At 43.3% G+C, this 22,971-nt stretch overlaps 1 protein-coding gene across 6 annotated transcripts in view; it reads left to right on the forward strand.

The window, feature by feature from the left end:
• The window catches only part of PDE1A (phosphodiesterase 1A), a 153,243-nt gene that overhangs the window by 73,784 nt on the left and 56,488 nt on the right, over positions 1-22,971 (forward strand). The window contains exon 1 of one of the 6 annotated variants that reach the window (XM_083708582.1): positions 22,730-22,871. The exons of 4 other annotated variants lie outside the window; for them this stretch is intronic. In XM_083708582.1, coding sequence (XP_083564708.1) covers positions 22,813-22,871 — 59 coding nt within the window. In that variant the 5' untranslated portion in view covers positions 22,730-22,812. Of the gene's footprint in view, positions 1-22,729; positions 22,872-22,971 lie in introns of those variants that run through there. One more of the 6 variants, XM_083708578.1, reaches the window with a different exon arrangement.

Below are 22,971 nucleotides of genomic sequence, written 5' to 3' on the forward strand. Positions count from 1 at the left end.
AAGAGTGCTTTTTTGCAGGGAAAGCTACAGAGTAGAACAACAACACTACTTGGGTGATGAGGATGCTAAGGTTGCAGGTTCGATCCCCATCAGGGACAGCTGCATATTCCTGCATTGCAGGGGGTTGGACTAAAAGATACTCAGGGTCCTTTCCAGCTCTACAGTTCTATGAATGTGGGGGATAGGTAAGCATGGATAAGTTCCTATGACATTCCTGACCTTACTTTCAGGGAGAGGATGAATGGTCCAGCAAAAATCGGGGTAGCAGGAGCAAAGAAAGCTGCCTTGTGCTGCATCAGATGACTGGTCCATCTGACTCACTGACAGCAGCTCTGCAGGGTTTCAGACAAGATTCCGCCACTAGACTTGCCTGGAGATGCTGGGGACTGAGTCTGGGGAAGCATGGATAGCTCAGTTGGCTAGAGCATGGTGCTGATAATGCCAAGGTTGCAAGTTTTATTCCTGTATGGGACAGCTGAACCTCAGGGTCCCAATTCTACAGTTCTATGATTCTGCATGGGATGCGGGTGCCGCTGTGGGTTAAACCACAGAGCCTAGGACTTGCCAATCAGAAGGTTGGTGGTTCGAATCAGGGTGAGCTCCTGTTGCTTGGTCCCTGCTCCTGCCAACCTAGCAGTTCAATACCAAGCCAAAGTGCAAGTAGATAAATAGGTACCACTTCGGCGGGAAGGTAAACGGTGTTTCCGTGTGCTGCTCTGGTTCGCCAGAAGTGGCCTAGTCATGCTGGCCACATGACCTGGAAGCTGTACACCGGCTCCCTCAGCCAATAAAGCGAGATGAGCACCACAACCCCAGAGTCGGTCACGACTGGACCTAATGGTCAGGGGTCTCTTTACCTATGATTCTGCATGCAAAGCAGATGCTGTACCGCAGAGCTATGACCCTTCAAGTTTCTCTTATGGTCCTGTCTTACTGATTTGTCCCACTGCTCCTGCTTCTCCAATAGCCAAGTCAGATTGGTCATAGGGAATGCAAGGCACCTCCGAGTTGGAGAAGCTTTTTATATTATCAATATTTGCACAATAAGGGCAAACACTATGCCTCCCTTCCATTCTCGAGGTCCAGCATGAGCATGCAGCTCCAAGCCTTCATTAACGGAAAGCCAGCTTGTCCAAACAGATAAAAGTGTTGGACCTGGGAGACCCAATATATGGCCTCAGAGAAGCTGCAAACTTTCACCTTCAATTCTCATCTCCCCCCCCAAAAAAATGTATTTATATGAAAGGTTTGGCCTCAAGCCCAGCCATTCTCGCCTTTGCACTGGTGTCTTCTAACCCCAACTTTATTAACTGTGAGCTGACATTTGCTGTTAAAAGATTGTGATTGCTTTGAAACGGGAGGGTCATATAGCACAGCTTAAATAACCTTGTCAAACTGCTTATGGCTGCATCCAGTCATCCTTAAAGGAACCCTGAGAATGGTTCATGCAGTACTATCACTGGGGCATGCACGCATGGAATCCGGTCAGGCGAAAAGCCTATTAAAAAGGAACTGGGTTGTTTTTCCCATCAAGGCTGTCAGCAAAATGTGTCTGAGATAGATTGGATAGATTGTACCTACATAGGTTTGCGGGGTTGGGGAGTGGACAGGACGATAAGATACAACGGCAAATTGTTTGAGATTACTGCATCCTCTATGCAGTAATCTCAAACCACTTGCTGTTGTATCTTATCACACAGGATTGAGAACCTTGTAGCCCTTCAGGTGGTTGATGAAATATAGCTCCAATTCTTCCTGACCTGGGGCTGTTTGGAATTAAATTCCAAGAATCATCAGATTCCCCATTCCTGCATTGTCAGATGCGATGCCAAGTGGTTTGGCATCAATGCATCCCATGAGCCCACATGCTCCCTTCTCATGTGTTAATCTTTCTGGAGGACCACAGAGTCCCTTTCCCTGTGATAATATTACCCTTTTATAAGGATGGATTGCATTTTAGCCCCTTGGCACTGAGTTTGATAAAAAAAAAGCCCTTATGTTCACACACCAGAACAGAAAACAAACACAACAACTTTCTCAAATGAAAAGACGTTAATTTGGAGCGCGATCTAGTCAAGGTAAAGAGGTTTTAAGCTCAGCTGATTTTAATGGGATAGATGGTATGTTCTTCCCATGAAATCAGTAGGATTTAAAAGTACGTACTTTGCTTTGGATGGGTCAGGACTTGCTCCAACTAAAACAGGGCTAGAGAACTTGTGTGGCCCTCCAGATATTATTGAACTATTGAGCTCCAACTCCCATCAGCCCCAGCCAACATGACCAATGGCCAGGAATGGTGGAAACATCCACAGCAACCTCTGGAGGGCCTTGGGTCCCCCAGCCCTTAACAAAAGTGACCAATCTAATTCACCTTCTGAGATTTCAGCCTGTACTTGCCTCTCCCATCAAAATAAATGGGCCTTGAAAGTTCATAGCCTGGATTGGACTGTGCCCTTTCTATTCCTAATGAATTCTGAATAGCTTTTCAAAAGCACCAGCCATTTGCTCGAAGCACGTAATACCAAAGAAAGGCCCATTTAATTTCTTAGGTTTCTGGTTTAATTTCCAGAGATGGCCTTGTGTAATTTCCTTATTGCAATTACTGCCAGAATGTTGCAGAGTTGCAAATGTGGTTTTGTCTTTTATATATATATATATTAAAGACCATTGTTTCACTTTTTAGTTATTCCAGGGTTCTAGCCCTTTTATTGGGTGGCGCTGTGGGTTAAACCAGAGAGCCTAAGGCTCGCCGATCAGAAGGTCGGCGGTTCGAATCCCCGCAACAGGGTGAGCTCCCGTTGCTCAGTCCCTGCTCCTGCCAACCTAGCAGTTTGAAAGCACGTCAAAGTGCAAGTAGATAAATAGGTACCGCTCCGGCGGGAAGGTAAACGACATTTCCATGTGCTGCTCTGGTTCACCAGAAGCGGCTTAGTCATGCTGGCTACATGACCCGGAAGCTGTACGCTGGCTCTCTCGGCCAATAAAGCGAGATGAGCGCCGCAACCCCAGAGTCGGCCACGACTGGACCTAATGGTCAGGGGTCCCTTTATCTTTACCTTTCTAGCCCTTTTATACTAGTCTTTTTTTCAATTATTGATTATCTTATTAAGCCACAGACTTATTTGCATCAAGGACCTTACAAAATCATTTGTGGAAAAGGTGTGCTTAATGTGCCTTCATGGTCATGGTCAAGGAAGGAGAAATACTTCCTTACTCCAGAACTCTGCTTTTCTCTTGTAGCTGGTGGGCCTTGATGTTGGATCTTCTGACTGGGTGCAATTCGGATTTGAAAAGGAACTGTTCAGGGCTGGCTTTAGGGCTGGGGCAGCTGGGCGGTCAGCCAGGACAGTGAACTGAGGAAGACACAAGGCTGTGCTCAGTGGCTGTGTTTTTTTGGGGGGACAGTACTGTCAGCATTGCCATACCTTCCAACATTTCTCCGATTAAAATAGGGACATCCTATTCCATACCCTCCAACATCCCTCTAATGAAAATAGGGAGATCCTATTCCATACCCTCCAACATTTCTCCAGTGAAAATAGGGATGTCTTAAGGAAAAGTGGGGCATTCTAGGATTAAATCAGAAACTGGGACAGCTTCTATAAATCTGGGATTTTCTCTGGAAAATGGGGACACTTTGAGGGTCTGCTGAGCTAGGATGGCCAAAAATATTTGTTTTAAGAAACTCCCCCCCCCCAAAAAAAAAAAACCCCAATACCCTGGTTCTATAGCTTGTTTGGGCCAACTATAAAAATGGTCTTCCTTTAACTAGCTTTAAAGTATGTTTCATCTTCAATTTCCACCTAGATGTCATTTGTGCTAGATAAAAATCAGTGGGACACAGCTTTCCTTTGAGGCAACTTTGCCAAGCGCTTAGCACTTCAAATGCTATAAACACTGTAAGCACTATATAAATAATAGCAGAAAAAAGCTGTAATCTCTAAGAGGTCAGCTGGATATCTTATTTATTTTTTAAAAAATAAAAATAATGGATGTTCTAAAATAAAGAATGCTTACCAAAAGAAAGTAACTGCTTCAAAACAAAGTAAACGCAAACCCTTTGATAGCCCCACTGCACTAAATTAGTTCACTGCCACTAATGGCTTTTTGAGCTTTGGCTTGTGCTAACAGTGGAACGCAGGACGCAGGTGGCACTGTGGGTTAAAGCCTCAGCGCCTAGGACTTGCCGATCGAAAGGTCGGCGGTTCGAATCCCTGCGGCGGGGTGCGCTCCCGCTGCTCGGTCCCAGCGCCTGCCAACCTAGCAGTTCGAAAGCACCTCCGGGTGCAAGTAGATAAATAGGGACTGCTTACCAGCGGGAAGGTAAACGGCGTTTCCGTGTGCGGCTCTGGCTCTCCAGAGCAGCGATGTCACGCTGGCCACGTGACCCGGAAGTGTCTCCGGACAGCGCTGGCCCTCGGCCTCTTAAGTGAGATGGGCGCACAACCCCAGAGTCTGTCAAGACTGGCCCGTACGGGCAGGGGTACCTTTACCTTTACCTTTTAACAGTGGAACAGTCTCCCTTGGGAGGTTGTGGGCTCTCCTTCCTTGGAGGTTTTTAAGCAGAGGTTGGATGGCCACCTGTCATGGATGCTGTAGCTGAGATTCCTGCATTGCAGGGGGTTGGACTAGATAGCCCCTAGGGGTCCCTTCCAACTCTACAATTCTTTGATTCTTTGAATCTAACTGTGGCACAACAGCTGAGAGATCCAGGTTTTGAGCCATGTGGTTCTTGATGGATAGGATTGCAAGGGACGAAAAACCTCGTCTACCAGATTCGCAAGGACATTTTTATGAGTTTCATTTCTTTCATTTTTTTATAAATTTATAAATTTTATTTAACATAATTGTTGCAAAATATAAGCAAAACACTGCAAATACATACACACATATACACTTCAAATAAGCACATATACACGAAAAAAGAAACAAAAGAGGAAAAAAGAAGAAAAGAAGAAGAAAAAGAGAAAAGAAGAAGAAAACAGATACAATCTTGCTTAAAATGTATATAGGAAGTGCAGTGTAAGTGATGGAAGTCAATCAATGAAATTTTATTTTCATATTGAGATATTTGTAGAATGAGTTTCATTTCTGAGAAGCCGGGCTCGCCACTGGTAACTGGATCTTAATATGTAATTGTAACATAACGGGGACGTCTCCCTGGCTACGATGAAGTAAATAGTTTACGTAGTTGTGTGTGAAACTGAACAGATGCTAATTTGAGAGTTAAGCAATTGTTTAGGCCATTGGTGTGTGTGCAGGCTGGTTGAAAAACACAAACAAGCAACCCAACAACATTAAATGAATTATTTTTGCTTCTTTGGTCAAATTTAAGCCGGCTGTCAAATGTATCCTAGGGAGCCTGGCAGAGAGGGCTTGCTTATTAACTAGAGTGTCTGAACCAATCACAGTAAGGTAAAAAACTTACAGTGGTACCTCAGGTCAAGAACTTAATTCGTTCCAGAGGTCCATTCTTAACCTGAAACTGTTCTTAACCTGAGGCACCACTTGAGCTAATGGGGCCTCCCGCTGCCGCCGCGCAATTTCTGTTTTCATCCTGAAGCAAAGTTCTTAACCCGAGGGACTATTTGTGGGTTAGCAGAATCTGTAACCTGAAGTGTCTGTAACCTGAAGTGTCTGTAACCTGAGGTACCACTGTACTTTATGTCTGGGCATCAGTAAAGATTGGTCAGGCAGGTTTATGATTCACCAGGCCAAGTAGCCCCAATTTGTTGTAAGGGGAGGAGCAACACAGAAGGCTTTAAGGAGGGTTTCTGTGGAAAAGCAGGATACCTGTTGTTAGTACGGAAAGGACTCCAGGGCTGCTGGGGAAAAAAAGAGAGTTTGAGATGTCAGCGAGTGAATTCTCTGATTCACAAGCCTGGGCAGTGTGTTTGGAGGTCCTGGGCTGCCCAGAAGACACAACCCCCCTCTCAGCCTCACTGATGTGGTTCAAAGGAAAGCAGAGCAATACATTTGGCACCAGCTTGGCTGCAGGAGTTGCTGGAAGGAGGCATACAAAGCACCATCTAACTGTCTTAGGGACTCCATTCTGGATTTGTATGGGGTTGACCCCCCCCCAACACCCGCCTACCAGGGAGGAGCAAAACCTTTTGCTAACAAGCCACATGCCCTATACTAGCTGTGCCTGTGTGTGGATGAAAACCAAGAAAGCTGACTGGAACAAACTTTCATTTATTGGGAAATAAAAGACATAAAAGCACATAAAACAGACAGTGCAATTTTGTGACTAATTTATGCGTGGCAGCACAGGTTTATATATATAAACTTGCGGGAACCTTTGACCGTTGTTCCAACATGTATTCTAAGCGAAAGAATTTTAAGGTTTAAGATGTGGTAGAGGTCAAAACGACCGATTGGCAATTAAAAGCGTACTACTTAAATGCACTTTTACCTCTCACAGCTGCCTATAAATAAGGGAGGGCTTTATAGTGATGCAAGTGAAAGGTGATTTATGGTATAAGAACGTTTTCCTTACCTTCCTGGGAAAGTGGTGAGGGACTGAGTTCATGACTAATTCCCCATCTCATCCGGCAATGGTGCAGCCTGGTTTCAACTGGTTTCAACCTTTTCAACTGGTTTCAACCTTTTCGTTAAACAACCTCTTGATCTACTGCTCCCCTTGCTGTTCATAATGTATAACTGGGAGAATCATAGAATCATAGAATCATAGAGTTGGAAGAGACCACAAGGGCCATCGAGTCCAACCCCCTGCCAAGCAGGGGAAATTACCCAGTAGAATAAATCTGTCAACAGGATTAGGTAAAAATCCTCAAGGCCTACATCAGGGGGCAGTCCTTTTAGTTTGCCAGTGTTATTATTCCCAGTTAAAGCTAGGACTCCAAAAGGATCAGCACTGGCTCCCAGTATGTTTCTGAGCACAATTCTTGGTGCTGACCTTTAAAGCCCTAAATGGCATCAGCCCAGTATACCCAAAGGAGCATCTCCACTCCTATCGTTCAGCTCCGAGGGCCTTCTGGTGGTTCCCCCCTGCAGGAAGTGAGGTTACAGGGAACCAGGCAGAGGGCCTTTTTGGTAGTAGCACCCTCCCTGTGGAACGCCCTCCCTTCAGATGTCAAGGAGATAAACAACTATCTGACTTTTATAAGACATCTGAAGGCAGCCTTGTTCAGGGAAGTTTTTTTATGTTTGAGGATTAATTGTGTTTTTAGTATTTTGTTGAGAGCCACCCAGAGTGGCTGGGGCAATCCAGTCAGATGGGAGGAATAATAATGATGATGATGATGATGTCAGGGCAAGACAGGGGTCAGAGCAGGGGATGAGAATATACCCCAGGGTTCACATGGCTTGTACCAGGCAGGTGGCACTGTGGTGTAAACCATTAAGCCTCTTGGGCTTGCTGATCAGAAGATCGGTGGTTCGAATACCCATGATGGGGTGAGCTCCTGTTGCTCTGTCCTAGCTCCTGCCAACCTAGCAGTTCGAAAGCACACCAGTGCAAGTAGATGAATAGGTACTGCTGTGGCAGGGAGATAAACAGTGTTTCTGTGCCCTTTGGTTTCCGTCATGGTGTCCCATTGCGACAGAAGCGGTTTAGTTATGCTGGTCACATGACCCGGAAAGCTGTCTGTGGACAAATGCCAGCTCCCTCAGCCTGAAAAGTGAGATGAGTAACCCCATAGGAACCTTTGACAGGACTTAACCACCCGGGGTCCTTTGCCTTTTTACCTACCAGGCTCCAATTCATTGAGATGAACTAGATTCTGGTGCCCTGTGCCACTCTCATAATTTGATTCTGATGTGCACTTCCACATTCCAGATAAAGTTGAGAGCTATATCTGCTCAGCCTCCTGATACTAGGTATGAACATATTTTCTTGCAATGGGCTGCTTTCCGCTGATCTGAACGTGAATGACCACAAGGATTTAGTGGGCCAGGGCAGTTCTGTATTTGGGGGGTCGATAGTGACTGAGAATTAAACAGATATTGGCCAGAGAGCTCAATTGTCAGGGACTGGACTGAACAGGAGGAATGGGAAATGAGCCCTTGGTCTGATCAGCTCCTCTCAGAAGAGGAGGAGTGGGAAGTTTCGCCCTCCCTGTCTCCAGCAGTTTCAGGAGGAGAGGGAGACAGGGATGATGTACAGCTGAAGAAGGAAATCCCAAGTTAGGAGATAGTGGAGGATGAGGAGGGGGACGTAAGTAAGCAGTAAGCAGAGACCTCCCTGGAGAGTATGGGAGACCCTCCTAGTTCTAAGGCTCGAAGTTCCCTCTGCATTCAAGAACAGAGGATGTGAAGGGATGTGACTCCTGTGACTTCCCATAGGTTTCCAGGATATTGCGGGAGACGGAAGAGGAGGGACCCAGAATAGCTAATGTCTCCTATGCCTGGAGACATGGAACCTTTGTCTTGCAACCAGATGACTGAATAAAAAACCATAAAATACTATCTGTTTGTTCTTCTTGACTCTGCGGCTACCAGGAGAGGAGAGGATACTCCACGCCTGACAGAAGATTGCTATGAAATAATAATAATAAAAGTACACATGGGCATGAGAAGAGCCTGATGGATGAAGCCATTTAGTCCAGCATTCTGGTCATACCCCTTCCCCAGTCCTTCCCCCCGAAGAAAATGTTCCCCACCCCTACTTTGATATATGGCTGGTGCTCTCAGAGTTAACAGATCCAAAGCAGGTCTTTGAATAAACCTTGAAATGTTATAGGAAACTTGACCACAAATAGCATGTGCCCCTGGCAATTCTCCCCACCCTTTAATAGTCTTATTCTCCATGGAATACAGAACTATAGAGTTGAAAGGGACCCCTGAGAGTCTTCCAGTGCAGGAGTCACGGCCTAAGGCTATCTGATCTCTGTTTAGAAACCTCCAGTACAGGACCTTCCGAGGTTGTAATCAACACATCTGAGAAAAATGGTTAATGATTTAATTGCAATAAAGTTTGGGGTATTATACCCCACCAGTGGAGTTTGCCTAGGGCAAAATTTGACATTAAACATGCCATGCTCTGTTTTTAAAGTAAACAATGTTTGCAGAATGGAATGAATGTAAAGATGCTTCAAGAGCATGGCTGGGAAAATCTAACTTTAAAAGCTTTCTAATTGCTCTTTCAATAACAAAAATGCCCCACATTTTACCCTCGAGTTCTGCTCTTTAAGCACATTCATTATGAAATTTAGTTAATGCTGGTTAACCATATATCAGCTGAGGTATGAGGTTAGCAAAGAACACTTCAAAGCCACTATAAAATCAATGCCGTCATGCAGTAGAATCAGGTTTTATTTTGCATCTAATTTTTTCAGGCAGCAGTATTAAACTCCTTCTACCAAGGAGCCTATCTGCTCCCCCCCCCCCCCGCCATTTATCTTTGGGTTGCCACATTTTAAAAAGTGAAAATCTGGACACAAAAGTCATTGAGCTTCTTTTGGCAAAGCTGTTGAGCTTCTTTTGCAAAATCTAAAATAATAATAATGAAGCTTTTGAGCTTTTTATAAAGGAAATCCACCAAAATCTACACTTCCGACACGGGTTACCATATGTCCGGATTTCCCAGACATTGCAGCGTTTTCTGCCCAAACACTGCTTCCGGTGGCTGAATCCCAGCTATGTCTGGGAAATTCCAGACATATGGCAACCCTAATAATCCAAAACTTCATCCCTCAGGCTAACATGCAAATTGGATTGGGTCTTCTCTGAATTTTCTGGTACAATTCTTGACTCAAAGGAAAAGAATCAAAATGTGCGTGATTTTTGGCCGGCAAAGCTTGAATATGGGCAGTAAAGGCATCCTGTTTGAAGTCCAATCAGGACAGGGGACACTTTTGTCCAAAAAGGGGGTGACACTGTTTTTCTAGGGACAGATGACAACATTAGCCATGGGTTTCCGATTCCTGGTAAACAGGATTTCGGCATGCTTGAAGGTTTTGATTTCTCTGAATTATAATATTAATTCACCTGATAATCATCCCTCAGGCTAACATGCAAATTGGATTGGGTCTTCTCTGAATTTTCTGGTACAATTCTTGACTCAAAGGAAAAGAATCAAAATGTGTTAAAAATGCATACTTAAGGTCCAATGTTTAGAACTTGTGCGTGTTTTGATAAATGTTTACATGAGGATTTTAAAAACAAAGAAAACAAGCAAATAAACTGCAGATTTAGGTTGGAGTTCAACATATCACACTCTTCCAATTGTTCTATCAGTGCATGCATTTCAGCTTGCCAGAGAGAGAAAAATTTCCCTCCTCTTGCACACTGTTCTAGGCCCCCCCGCCACTTGCACACCCCAGAACTGATTGGAGGGGACGTGAAGAAGGAGTAGGGAGGAAGAAAGCCCTGTTCTGCTAGCAGGACTTGTTGTATTGGCTCCCACTAGCGCAACTACTTAAGTTGGATCCTGCCCAAACATCGGATGGAACAGATTTATGAATGACTATATGGACCTTTCAGAACCACTTGACTTTTAGCTTTCCATTTCAGCTTCAGCTTCCTTGTATCTTTATGACTTTAGCATCATCAGAAAAATGCCAATCGGAGTTCTTCATTGTGTGTTATCATTAGGCGATGAAAAAGGAAGCCCTTTGAAAGTAGCACAGAGGGAAAAATTGTTATCGTGGTGCGGCTTATTTCCTGCATGCAGAAAATCTGTTGTGATTTTGTGGCCTACTCCTGCCCACAATGTTTGTGTGTGCTCATTTGGCTGGGGTGGTGATAGAAATCAGGCTAGGAATCGCTCTTTGATTTGTGTTACATTAAGCCCAGTTAATCATTTATTCGGCCGCTGCTAATAAAAACCAAATACTTCTCTTTGAAGAAGGGTTCTAGAGAATGTTAAGTGCTTGCAATATAAAGTAAGCAGTGGTGCTGGCAAATCATCTCAGCAGCTGGGGGTACATTTAGGACCATATTTTGCCTTAAAGAGAATAATTGCTGCTTTAGTTAATGAAGGCCGCCCACTTAGGTTAAAGGTTGGAATCTGACCAAGAACTTGACATTGTTGAAGTAGCAATTTATGGTCGTCTTCTTTTTATTTCTGCAACTTCCTCCCAAAATTCTGGCCACATCTTCCACCCTTGGATCAAAGGGAACAAGGTCCCAGTGTTAAATAGATTTAAAGAGGAGGAGACATGGACATGTTTAATTTTCTCCTATTTATTCATTTTAAATGTGTGGAACTTTGAAGATGGGGCAGGGAGAGCAACAACTGGTACCAGGCGCTATTTTTGGGTGGGATTCAGTCACATTCTGGCAAATTCAGTTGGTGCAGTTGAAACTGCTTTGGATTTTTCACTCAACAAACTCATTCCTCCCAAATACCAGACTTTTAGTGATAAGGAAAGTGATGAGGAGAATGCACTGGAATGTTTGCAGACCCTCCAAGTGTCCCTATTTTCCAAGGACAGTGCTGGATTTACAGAAGCTGTCCCAGTTTCTGATTTGATCCCCAAATGTCCTGCTTTTCCTTTGTACGTCCCTATTTCCACTGGAGAAATTTTGGAGGGTTTAGAATAGGGTATCCTTATTTTCAATGGCGAAATATTAGAGGGGTACGTGTGTGGGATAACACTTGCTTTGATGTAACCCACAGTTTGGCAGTCTTTCTTCTGAATTCAGATAAGTATTCAGAGGGCTGGGGAAAACCTTGGGGCAAATGAAAAGCCAAGTTCAAATTGTGAGGGCTGCAAGACGGCTCATAACTCAGGTGAAGTATTGAATGGTAGAATGAGGAGATGTCCCCATGGCAACTTTCTCAAACTGTAGGCCGCATTTCCTTCTGTGCATTGTTCTGAGGACCAGATGCCAGTGGCAGCAGGCAGGAAGGCTGAGGGAAAAGCCGGAAAAGCAACAAGTGTGAAGTTCACCTTTGTACAGTAGGCAAGTTTCTGCATATACTCACACAACTCTTCTATCCTCCAAGGAGGCATGCAAGAAGCATTATCAGAGTTCAGGGACACTTTCCAGTCAGGCAGGAATACTCAAGGGTCAGTACGGGGTGTGGCTAAGGAAGAGATATGCTCTATGGAGAGTTCTATCTGAGGGCCAGATAGAGAGACATGGAAGGCCACATTGGGCCTCTGGTCCTAAGTCTCCCCATCCCTGGTTCATTTAGCACCGCAGTTAACCTGAATGCAGCACAAATGCAAAGGCTGTGTCCTTTGGTTAAGACAAGGCTGTCCTTTCTCACTCCGAGCTTGTAAAGCTGGTTAAACAGACTACATGCAAGGTTAATTGCTTCTTCTTCTTTGGCAATCACTCGTAGCCAAGTAAGATTGTCTTCCATGAACACAGTTTTAACAGTGAGTCTGTAAGTGACTGTGGAGGCCAATTCTGGATCCACACGTCCTTCCACAGTGGGGGCATTGGTTTCCAAGTGGGAGTTGATCATGGTGTGGATTTGTCAAGCGTGCCTTCCTCTTAGCATGTTTCTCCCTTGCGTCCTGAGTTCGAGTATTTCCAAAACCCATGACACCTTTGGTAAAGGTTGTTCTCCAATTGGAGCGCTTGCAGGCCAGTGTTTCCCAGTTGTCAGTGTTTATGCTACATTTTTTTAAAATTTGCATTGAGAGAGCCTTTAAACCTCTTTTATTGACCACCAGCATTACACTTTCCATTTTAAAGTTGGGAATAAAGTATATGCTTTGGAAGATGACAATCAGGCATCCACACAACATGACCAGTCCAACGAAGTTGATGTTGTAGTATCATTGCTTTGACACTGGTGATCTTTGCTTCTTCCGGTACACTGGCATTAGTTCACCTGTCTTCCCAAGTGATGTGTTAAAATTTTCTGGAGACACCGTTGATGGAATCTTTTTTTTTTTTTTTTTTAAAAAAGGTTAATTGCACACTGTTAATCACACAGCTGCAGAAATGGTTTTATTGTTCTATTAGAATTTGTACACAGAGGGGTTTGTCATTTTTTTAAGTTTGTCAAAAGGGTTTTATTGCTTTTAGAGCATGCGTTTCTGCTTTCTTCTATTTTTATGCCTCTTTGATGGCTTCGTCCTACAAAGTGGTTAATTAATGCATTTGTTAAGTAAGTAAATGCAATGGTATCAAACCAATCATCATCAGTGGCTTGGAATCCCAGGAGCAGCAACAAAAAAGAGAGAGAAAGGATCAGTGGGATGATGAAGCCAGATGAGAAAAGACACAATTCATGGTGGACCTGCCCTAGAGTGAAGGCCTTCTGGGAAATGATATATAATGAGCTGAAAAAGGTATTTAAGTATACCTTCACTAAGAAACCAGAGGCCTTCCTTTTGGGTATTGTCGGCCAGAAGGTGTTAAAGAAGGGCCGAACATTTTTTATGTATGCAACAACGGCAGCAAGGATACTCATCGCTAAGCACTGGAAAACTCAAGATCTACCCACACTGGAAGAGTGGCAGATGCAACTGATAGACTATATGGAACTAGCCGAGATGACCGGCAGAATCCGAGACCTGGGAGAAGAGAAGGTTGAAGAAGATTGGAAGAAATTTAAGATTTATTTAAAAAAGCATTGTAATTTGGTTGAATGTTAAGATGGAGGCTAGATCATAAAAAATTGGCCACCACTAAATTAGATGCAATTAGGATGATAAATGTGATTTGAGGAAAAATCATAAACCTTTGGGAGAATTATTAGATTATATTCTAAATGAATGAGACACAATAATGTAAACAAGATGATAAATTGCGGGCAAGAATTGACAATGATGCAAGTGGGAGCGGGAGACGTGAGGGAGTCCAAAGAAGTTAAGAAACTATGTTATGATATATGTTACATTGATCATTATATTTGCATTTATGTTTAAAAATCTTAATAAAAAAAAAGAGAGAAAAGACACAATTCATGATGGTGAAGAGCTACATGGCTGGCTTTTTAAAAAATGAAATTGGATACACTAGGGCCCTTAATCTGCACCAGATAGTGGGTGGAGTGAGGGCTGTAAAATGTTGTCTACCCTGTTGAATCCCAAGTCTGGATCACAGAGCCCACACCTGCCATTTCCTCTCTTTTTAAAAATGCCCTTCACAAGTTTGCTAAATAGGGTTGCCATGTGTCCTCCTTTTCCAGGACACCTCATTTTTCAGAGGTAAAATTTGAGACAAATTGCGTTTATTTGCTTTGAATGGCCTCCCTTCCGTCCTCTTTTTCGCTCTTCAAAATATAGCAACCCTAAAATGTTGCGTATTGTCTTGTTTGGCCCTCACCGTCTTTCTTTATGTGTACTGCAGGACTCGGGAGCACACTAGGTTCTTACCTAAATTCTTCCAAAAGCTCACATATTTGGCAGGGGACGGGGGAGGGAACGTGCTGCCTTGAGTCATTGGATGTGCATGTATCCATCTGCACAAAAAACGGCTAAGCTAGTGTTGTGAGGGGGAAGTTCAGGACTGTTCATGAATGAGCATGAGACAAAAGAAAGGGCTCATTTAGATGATGGTGCATGATTTCCAGAACCAACTTACCGCAAGATGTGCTGAGGGCCGTTGGTTTCAGATGCTTTAAAAGTGGATCAGACAAGTTTGTGAAGGGCAGAGCTGTCTGTAGCTCTTGGTCGTGAAAGCTAAATAAAAGTTCCATGGCTAGCATGTCACTAAATCCCAGTTATTTTGGAGGGAGGCATCATTAGGGGATGAAGGATTTTCAGAGTTACTAAATTGATCCCGCTTGGTCTATCTGTCAAAGTTCTTGTTATGTACTTAAATGTGTCTAAGCAATCCAATACAGGAGAGACATGGTTTATTGCAGGGAGGGCATATAAAGGCATCCAGTTTTGCTGCTACAGGTACACCATGACATTTCTTTTCCCTGTGGTCATACCTCCTCTAGTCACTGCCATGGATACACGACCTGACTGCCTGTCTCTAAGCACTGTGATCATCTGCATGGGATTCCCACACGGCAGGATTAATGCTGCCGGCCTTCATATCACATTTGCAGCCATCTTTGTAACACAGAGTAGGGACTCAGCTACATTAGTAAAAAAAAACAGTGTTTTGAATGCGTTATAAACATGAAACACCAGATGGCGCAGGAGAGCAAAACAAAATCATTGCAATTTTCCATAGCGTTTTCTCTCTCTTTTGTTATAACAATTTAATTTCTGACTTACTTATAGCTCCACACCCCCCCCGTGTGTAGATCCACCTTTGGTCCGCCAATAGACCTAGTGCCTGAAGCCAGCTCCCTGTAGAGGTTGTTGAAAGATACAGTTGGAAACTGATAATTTCCAGCTGTATCACTGAATGAAGAAATATCTAGGTCCCTAATGCTACCACATAAAGAAAAATAAAAGTTTGGTATACTAGCTGTTATCTATCTATCTATAGATATAGGATTTTAATATCTATTTAATGTAAGATTTAGTTAGCACCAATAGTAAAACAGCAATGTGCTCCAATGCAACGTAATCCCAGCATCCTTTTCCTATATTTCCCCCCCTCGCTTTTATGGCAGTGTATCAAACATGGCCAGTTTCCCAGAACCTTTCAAGATAATTTTATGTCTAGTCAACAGATTGGATCCTTGCAGTATAGGAAGCCGCGTCTTGGCTCAGAAAACACATCTGAACAAAGTTGCCTAAAATATGACAAAGTATTTATGAACTTACTAGGGGCTGCACCCCAGCTTGCTCTGCTCAACAATCTCTCTGACATTCTCCCTCCTTCCACCTCATGCAACTACAGTGGTACCTCAGGTTACATACGCTTCAGGTTACAGACTCCGCTAACCTAGAAATAGTGCTTCAGGTTAAGAATTTTGTTTCAGGATGAGAACAGAAATCGTGCTCCGGTGGCGCGGCGGCAGCAGGAGGCCCCATTAGCTAAAGTGGTGCTTCAGGTTAAGAACAGTTTCAGGTTAAGTACGGACCTCCGGAACGAATTGAGTACTTACCTGAGGTACCACTGTATTAAGTTTGCTTTCACCTTCCCAACCCCTTTTCTGAAGCTGCTTCTCTCTTCTCTTCCACAGCCCTACTTTGTGCCAGTTTTCATCTTCACTGCATGTCCATGCCTCCCCCTCCTTTTGTGCGACGCCCCCCTATTACACACAAACCACCCACATGGTAACCTCCTGCATCTTCCTCCCCCCCCCCCACCTATTGCAACTTCTAAGCACTGTCTTCCACCCCAGGGTTATTTTCCCCCAGCTGTAACTTCCTGGAACTTAGTTCTTGCACCTCTCAGATGGGCACCATTGCCATTATAAGAGGACAAGGGAGGTGTTATGTACTGAAGTTCTCACCCTGGGCCAGCAGGATACTGTAGATAGTTTTCACTCAGGTCCACATATGCAAATACGGGATTGAAAGTGACGTTCAGTTATTGGATAGTTACAGAAAATGGTTACTGTTGTGTTCTAGTGGAGCTCTATAGAAGCAGGCTGGCTGAACCCTTCAGTTCAGTTCTGTTCTGGCCTGTGAATAAACAAGAGCTGTTTGAAGAATCGCTGTGTTGTCTGATACGTTCACCCACAACTTAACAGGAGGTGTTCCTGGTGAGGTCTGGCCCCTCTTTTTCTAGAAAAATAGCACTGTTCCTAGAATAAATAATCCTTCAGATATTATGTAGATAGAAATGTACCCCCTCACAATCCCTCTTCCAAAGAAATACGAACAGCTCTGTGAAGACACATTTTAGCCAGAAGTGATTTCCAGGACATTCTGCAAGTGATTTGTTCTCAAATATTTAGAAAGGCTTTTTTCAGCCAGGTTTTTCCAATAGCATGAAGAGCAATAGGTTAAGAAAGGTTAGATAAACAGTGTTACATCCATTACATATGTTTTAGACATTCAGAAGCCTTTCTCTATTGCAAAAATAATAAAAAAGTAGAGTGCTGTTTTATAAGAGATATTTTGGCCCATGGTTCGGTTGTAAATCTAGCCAAATATTATATTGGATTTAATCTGCAAAGCTCAGGGGATGTCAGTAGTGCTTTGAAGGGAGTTGTGGGTGGGGGAATCAGATATAATGCTGGTCACATGGAAGTGTGTATGGGGTTGTTATTTTTACACACACAGCTGCCGCTGCATCAGATCTCTTGTTAGCAGCACAGTCTTACCTGCAAAACATTTAAATGGAGCAATTATGCCTTTAAATTGCTCCCTGGGAAAACAAGGCACTTGTCTTAAGTGCCTTGGCACACATATCACCCAGGGTTCCCATATGATGAGGCAAGCAAAGAAAACTTAACCATGCCTTGGATTGCCTGCTTGTTTTCCACATGCAGCTATAATGAGCCTTGAAGGCACTGCAACTAACCTTGCTGCTGTGGTCAATTAACCTTGCAGTTAACATATGCTAAGCCATGCATCTTTCCCTCTGCCTATATTGTATATTTTTGCTCGTGATACATTGATTGGGTGTGTTTGTTTTTAAGAGTCTGAAAAGCATTATATATCAGAAGGAGGTCGACAACAGTCTGTGTACCAAGATTATTCATGTGCCTAGTGGTTTACTTCGTAAAATGTTTACTGATTTCATTGCTATTGTGGTTCTGCTTAACTGTGCTTAAATATAAGGGTCAATTAACAATTTTACATTATTGTGTCTCATGGATAGCTCAGTTGGTTAGAGCATGGTGCTGATAACATCAAAGTTGCAGGTTCAATCGCCATAAGAGGCAGTTGCATATATCTGCATTGAACTAGATGATCCTTAGGTCCTTTTCAACTCTATGATTTATTTATTTCCTGCCCTGTCTCATAAGATCCCAGGGTGGGTTACAAATATGTAAAATTTCAATATCAAAACCCAAGTGTTCCTGCTTGCTTTGAACTCTTGCTTCCCGTTGTACCAAAATATCCCAAAGCACAATAAATGCCTAGGTTTGCACACTTAAGAATGTAAGAGGAACCTTGTTGGTTCTGACCAATGACCCATCTAGTCCAGAATCCTGTTCTCACAGTGGCCAACCAATGGGGAAAGCTTAAAAGCAGATCCCAAATGCAATAGACCTCTCCCCAGCTGAAAACTCCTGTTTTTTTCACTTCTAGCTTAAACGGAGCCCAAGTTCCTTAGCTGATGACTAATGTATTGAGAATGATTTGTATGATCTGTCCCCATGGCTTGCATTCTTAAATTTCATGCATCATTTATGGATCTTTGACTTGTACCGTTTCCGTTATTGTAAGTCCGCTCACCTTCCGGGTGCGGCGGCATTGGGGGCCAGAGGCTGCTCCCCACAGGACCTGATGAGGGGTTTCGGATCACTGGGAACCCATCTGAGCTGTTGAGGAGGGTGTAACAACCCTTTCGCCTATCAGGTGCTGGATCCAAGCCTGCCTGCGTGATTAGCCAATGGCAGGCAGGCTTGGACGCAGGGCTGAACTTGGGGGGTAGTCCTGATGGAGCAGGTAGGCTTCCTTCAGGTCCACCTCCAGGTCATTTAAGGACCTTGCACCTGGACCCTGGTCGGTTCTTGTGACTTGTGGCTTGCGTTCTTCACTTTTAGATATAATTTATGGATATTTGACTTCTATCGTTCCAGTCCTGAGACTTTTTTGTATAAGGTGCTTAATAAGTGAAACAAAAAGATTACGATACTGCATTTATGTCAATTCATCTGCTTTTACTCTTGTCTCCATCTTTACTCACTGCCCTTCTCAATTTCTGCTATCTCTCCTCTGCAGAATTTCTGTGCGGTAGCAGTCTACCGTCCAATTAGAAAGAGAGTATAGCAAATCGATTTGAAAAGTAGCTGTTCAGTCATAAGCGTTCCTTTGAATGCCACACAACATTCCCCAAGCAGAAAGGATTTACAGTGAAGTGAGGAAGAACCAGTAAAGGAAAATAGGTATCATCTCTCCCACCCGTATCCACCCCGAGCTAAGATTTATACTTGTTGTGCCAGAGTGACAGCAAGCAAATCCAGTTCTTCCTGCAAAGGCAGCTTCCAGCTCTCCAGCTTTCTATCTTTAAATGACAAACACTGCTTGGAAAGAAATTTCCATGCACCTGAAGTTTGACCCCAAACCACAAATAATGAGACAGGAAATGGCTTCCCAAATACTTTTTATATATACAGTTTTTCCATGGTACATGATTTGCAACACAGCATTACTGCTGTGTGCCGATGTCTCGAAAAGGTCATAATTCTTTCACTAGGTTAATTTGTTCCAAACACATACACACATAGAAGATGTGGGAGAGGAATCCCTTTTGGGATTATTCAGTGTATATTCAATACATTTGAAATATTCTGATCTGAATAGTTCATTTGTCCTGAAGAGTTTTCACAGGGTTTTCATAGTCTACAGCAGGCTTCCTCAACCTCAGCCCTCCAGATGTTTTGAGACTACAATTCCCATTATTCCTGACCACTGGTCCTGCTAGCTAGGGATCATGGGAGTTGTAGGCCAAAAACATCTGGAGGGCCGAGGCTGAGGAAGCCTGTTCTACAGGCCATTTTGCAGTCTAAAGCTTTTGCAAAAGATGAGAATCCAAGCCCTCCTCCACCATTTGCATACTTATAGTTACCTAGAAAATGTAATGGTGTGTCCACCGATATAATCACAGTTTTATCCTGTCGAGGCTGTGGACATAAAGGGGGAAAGTGCTTGTCAGGGAACTGTGGATTGATACAGAGGCAGCGTCACAATGGACTTTGGTGCTTGGAAAGTGATTTAGTTTTCATCAGTACCACAGTTGCTAATGTAGCACTGCGGAGAAATGAGCTTGTATCTGAGGTAAACTTTTGTTTTTAAAACGATTAATGGTATGTGTGCGTGTGCACACATACACAAAATTCATTTAGTTCCGTTTATAAGCATACATAAGTTCCTAGAAAAGGCACTTTATTTGCACACACATTATAAGAAAAATACATTGATGCTAAATAATAATAATAATAATTTTATTTTATGTTATTTTATTTTATTTATTCCCCACCCATCTGGGTTGCCCCAGCCATTCCAGGCGGCTTCCAATAAAGCAATATTCAATAATCCATTAAAATAATAAACAGTAAAAATAAACAACAGCAAATAATAATGAAACAGTTTACACTTATCAATTACAATAAATAATTGCTATATAATAAAACCAGTGCATGCTCACAGCTTGATTACTTTAACCCCTTCCTTTCAAGTGAAATTCTATGTGATTGGTGAAAACTGACTTGAAATCTTATAATGGGAATTCATTACAGAACCATATCTGTACAACCAGTTAGCTAGGGAGTGCAATGTACTCTGTGGGTTTGGCCAGAGTTTGTGGTGTGTGATGCATTGCTGTTGCCTCTCGTCCTGTGGATTTGCACCTTTCCTTTTAAACGAAAACTTGCCAAGTGGAGTCTTCTCTTTCTTCAGTCGTACAGCTGGCTGAAATACAGCTGGGGTTGTTTTTACTGTACTGAGAATTCTGCGCTAAAATGTCTGTTGGTAAAGGAGAGTGCTTCTCCCGTGCTGTGATCCGATTCCTGACCGGCCTCCCAAAGCAGGATTGCAAACGAACAATGAACGCTGCAGAAAGAACGACATCTGACCTTCACGGTTTCTATCATTTCTCCTTACTCCCCTGCCCTTCCAAGTATTTGAGACTTTCTGCCATCCCACATTGTTGTATGTTGAAAGCATTAAAGAGACATAAAGGAGTAGCTTCTCTGCTGGTATAAATTGGGCTCCAGCTCTGCAGCCCTGAATGGGTCTGTGTCTAGCTTTTGAAGCACCTGGGGATACAACTCAGTGTTTTCAATTTTCTCTTCCTTTCTGTGCTTGAAAGGATTCGGAAAAATGGAACTTTTTCTTCTTCCAGGGCAAGGCCAACACAGCATCGCATCCCATTTCTACATGAAAGCACCTCTTTTTTCCCCCAACATGAAAAACTAAAAGCTTTTATACTAAAGTGTATTGGGCAGCTTTCATTATAAAGACACCTTTCGGGGGACTAAAATGGTCGCTTCTGCACTTGGTACAAAAATTGGATATTCACATGCAGTTCACTCCCTTAAAAGTGGAGTCATTACATAGTTCTGCTGCAGCAATCTCATATGCTATGGGAGGGGAAACCTCAAAATACATAGAGGGACGCAGTATGCTCTTGAAAAATGCTATTTCCACATCCTTGTGGCTTCTAACCAACCCTCTAGTTCCACCGTCCAATGTCTTATTTAATGAAGCTTTGGCATATGTGTGTGGAACCTGTAGTCTTCCAGATATTGTTGGACTATAATTCCCATCATCCTTCATCCATGCTATGCTGGCTGGGGATGATGGGAGTTGGAGTTCACCTGAGAGGCACAGGTTTCACACTCTGGCCCTGTATGTTCAGGATTCATCCTCATATCCTTTGGTACATATTGAAGACAACATAAATGTACCGTACTTCCCCCAATCTTGTAAGAAGGTTACTATGTATCCTTGGAAAAATACATCTCCACCCTCTCCCATTTCAAGACATGTTGAGTTGTGATCTAGACACACATTAAACTACATCCGAGCTGAAATTTTTAAAGAAGATTTTATGATGAAGTGCTGAAGAAATGTTAGGTAAAGGTAAAGGCACCCTTGACCATTAGTCCATCTCACTTTACTGGCCGAGGGAGCCAGCATACAGCTTCCGGGTCATGTGGCCAGCATGACTAAGCCGCTTCTGGCAAACCAGAGCAGTGCACGGAAACGCCGTTTACCTTCCCGCCAGAGCAGTACCTATTTCTCTACTTGCACTTTAACGTGCTTTCGAACTGCTAGGTTGGCAGCAGCAGGGACCGAGCAACTGGAGCTCACCCCGTCGCTGGGATTCGAACTGCCAACCTTCTGATCAGCAAGTCCTAGGTTCTGTGGTTTAACCCACAGCGCCACCCACGTCCCTTTGAAGAAATGTTGGTTGGGGCTAAATGGCATGCTGAAGTAGGGTAATTCCGATGGAAGAATAAATAGACAATGTTGCAAGAGTGTCAAAACTCATTGAAATGGTATGATTAAGAGAAGGCAGGCAAAGCAAAGAATGATTTGAGAGATTATGGTCCCCTTTTATTAATTACATGAAAGAGGAGTACAATTCGGAACCATTTAAAAGTTTTTCACTGCTGCTATAATTTATGTATATTTCGTATATAAGTTTGCACTGTTTTATTCCTGGCAGCCAACTGATGAGGGAGAAAGAAAGAAGCCATCTCATGTCCTCAGATGCTTTGGTGGTGTATGATTTAACCTGGCTGAGTAGAGGGAAAACTTGCATTTGATGTGTGGAGAGAGCGAGAGCGAGAGAGCGAGCAAGAGAGAAAGAAAGAAAGAAGATTTCATTTCACCTTTAATTTGAATATTGCCTCTCTATATTACTATACACAAGGCGATGTACAGCAACAAAGAACACGTGCCTTAAAATAACCTGAACCAATACAAAAAATCATAATAAAACGTAACTTTAAAACATAATGACATATCAAATAAAGTAATGTTAGAATATAACAATAAAATTAACTCTCAAAACAACAGCAAATAAGCAGAAATTCACTCTTAACAATTACAATAAATAATTACTTAACTATGATCAATAAAAATAACTGCAAGTTACAGATACCCCTATCTGCTGTGGGTTGAAAGCAGGATCTTTCTCGTAGTCAATAAGGGCACAGGGTGTCTTTTTCTGGCAGGTGATCAGCATCTGTGGGAAGGAAGGCACGGTGGCCAATTTCTCCTTTAAGTTGGCCATTATCAGTCTGAGGCTTATACGCCTGTCGGTCTTCAGGCAGAAAGCATCAGTATGACATCACAATGGCCAGCCATTCTTTTGCAGCTGCATCAGCCTGGGGGGCGGCGGGTGGGCAGGGGCAACACTGACCAGCCTCTTTTCACACTGAATCCAGCCACCGCCTGGGGCAGCATGTATCTCCCTCTCAGGCAGAAGCAGGGAAATTCAGACAATTACTCTTTCTCATTGAGGTGAGTTTCTGCAGGAACAGATGGGAACCAGCGGCAGAGCATATGCACGTGCTGCTCAGGGTGGGCGCGCTCCCTAGGGGGGCATGGCGTGGAGGGTGCC

Source organism: Podarcis gaigeae (assembly GCF_964106915.1).
Source record: "Podarcis gaigeae genome assembly, chromosome: 1".
Classification (NCBI taxonomy): Eukaryota; Metazoa; Chordata; class Lepidosauria; order Squamata; family Lacertidae; genus Podarcis; species Podarcis gaigeae.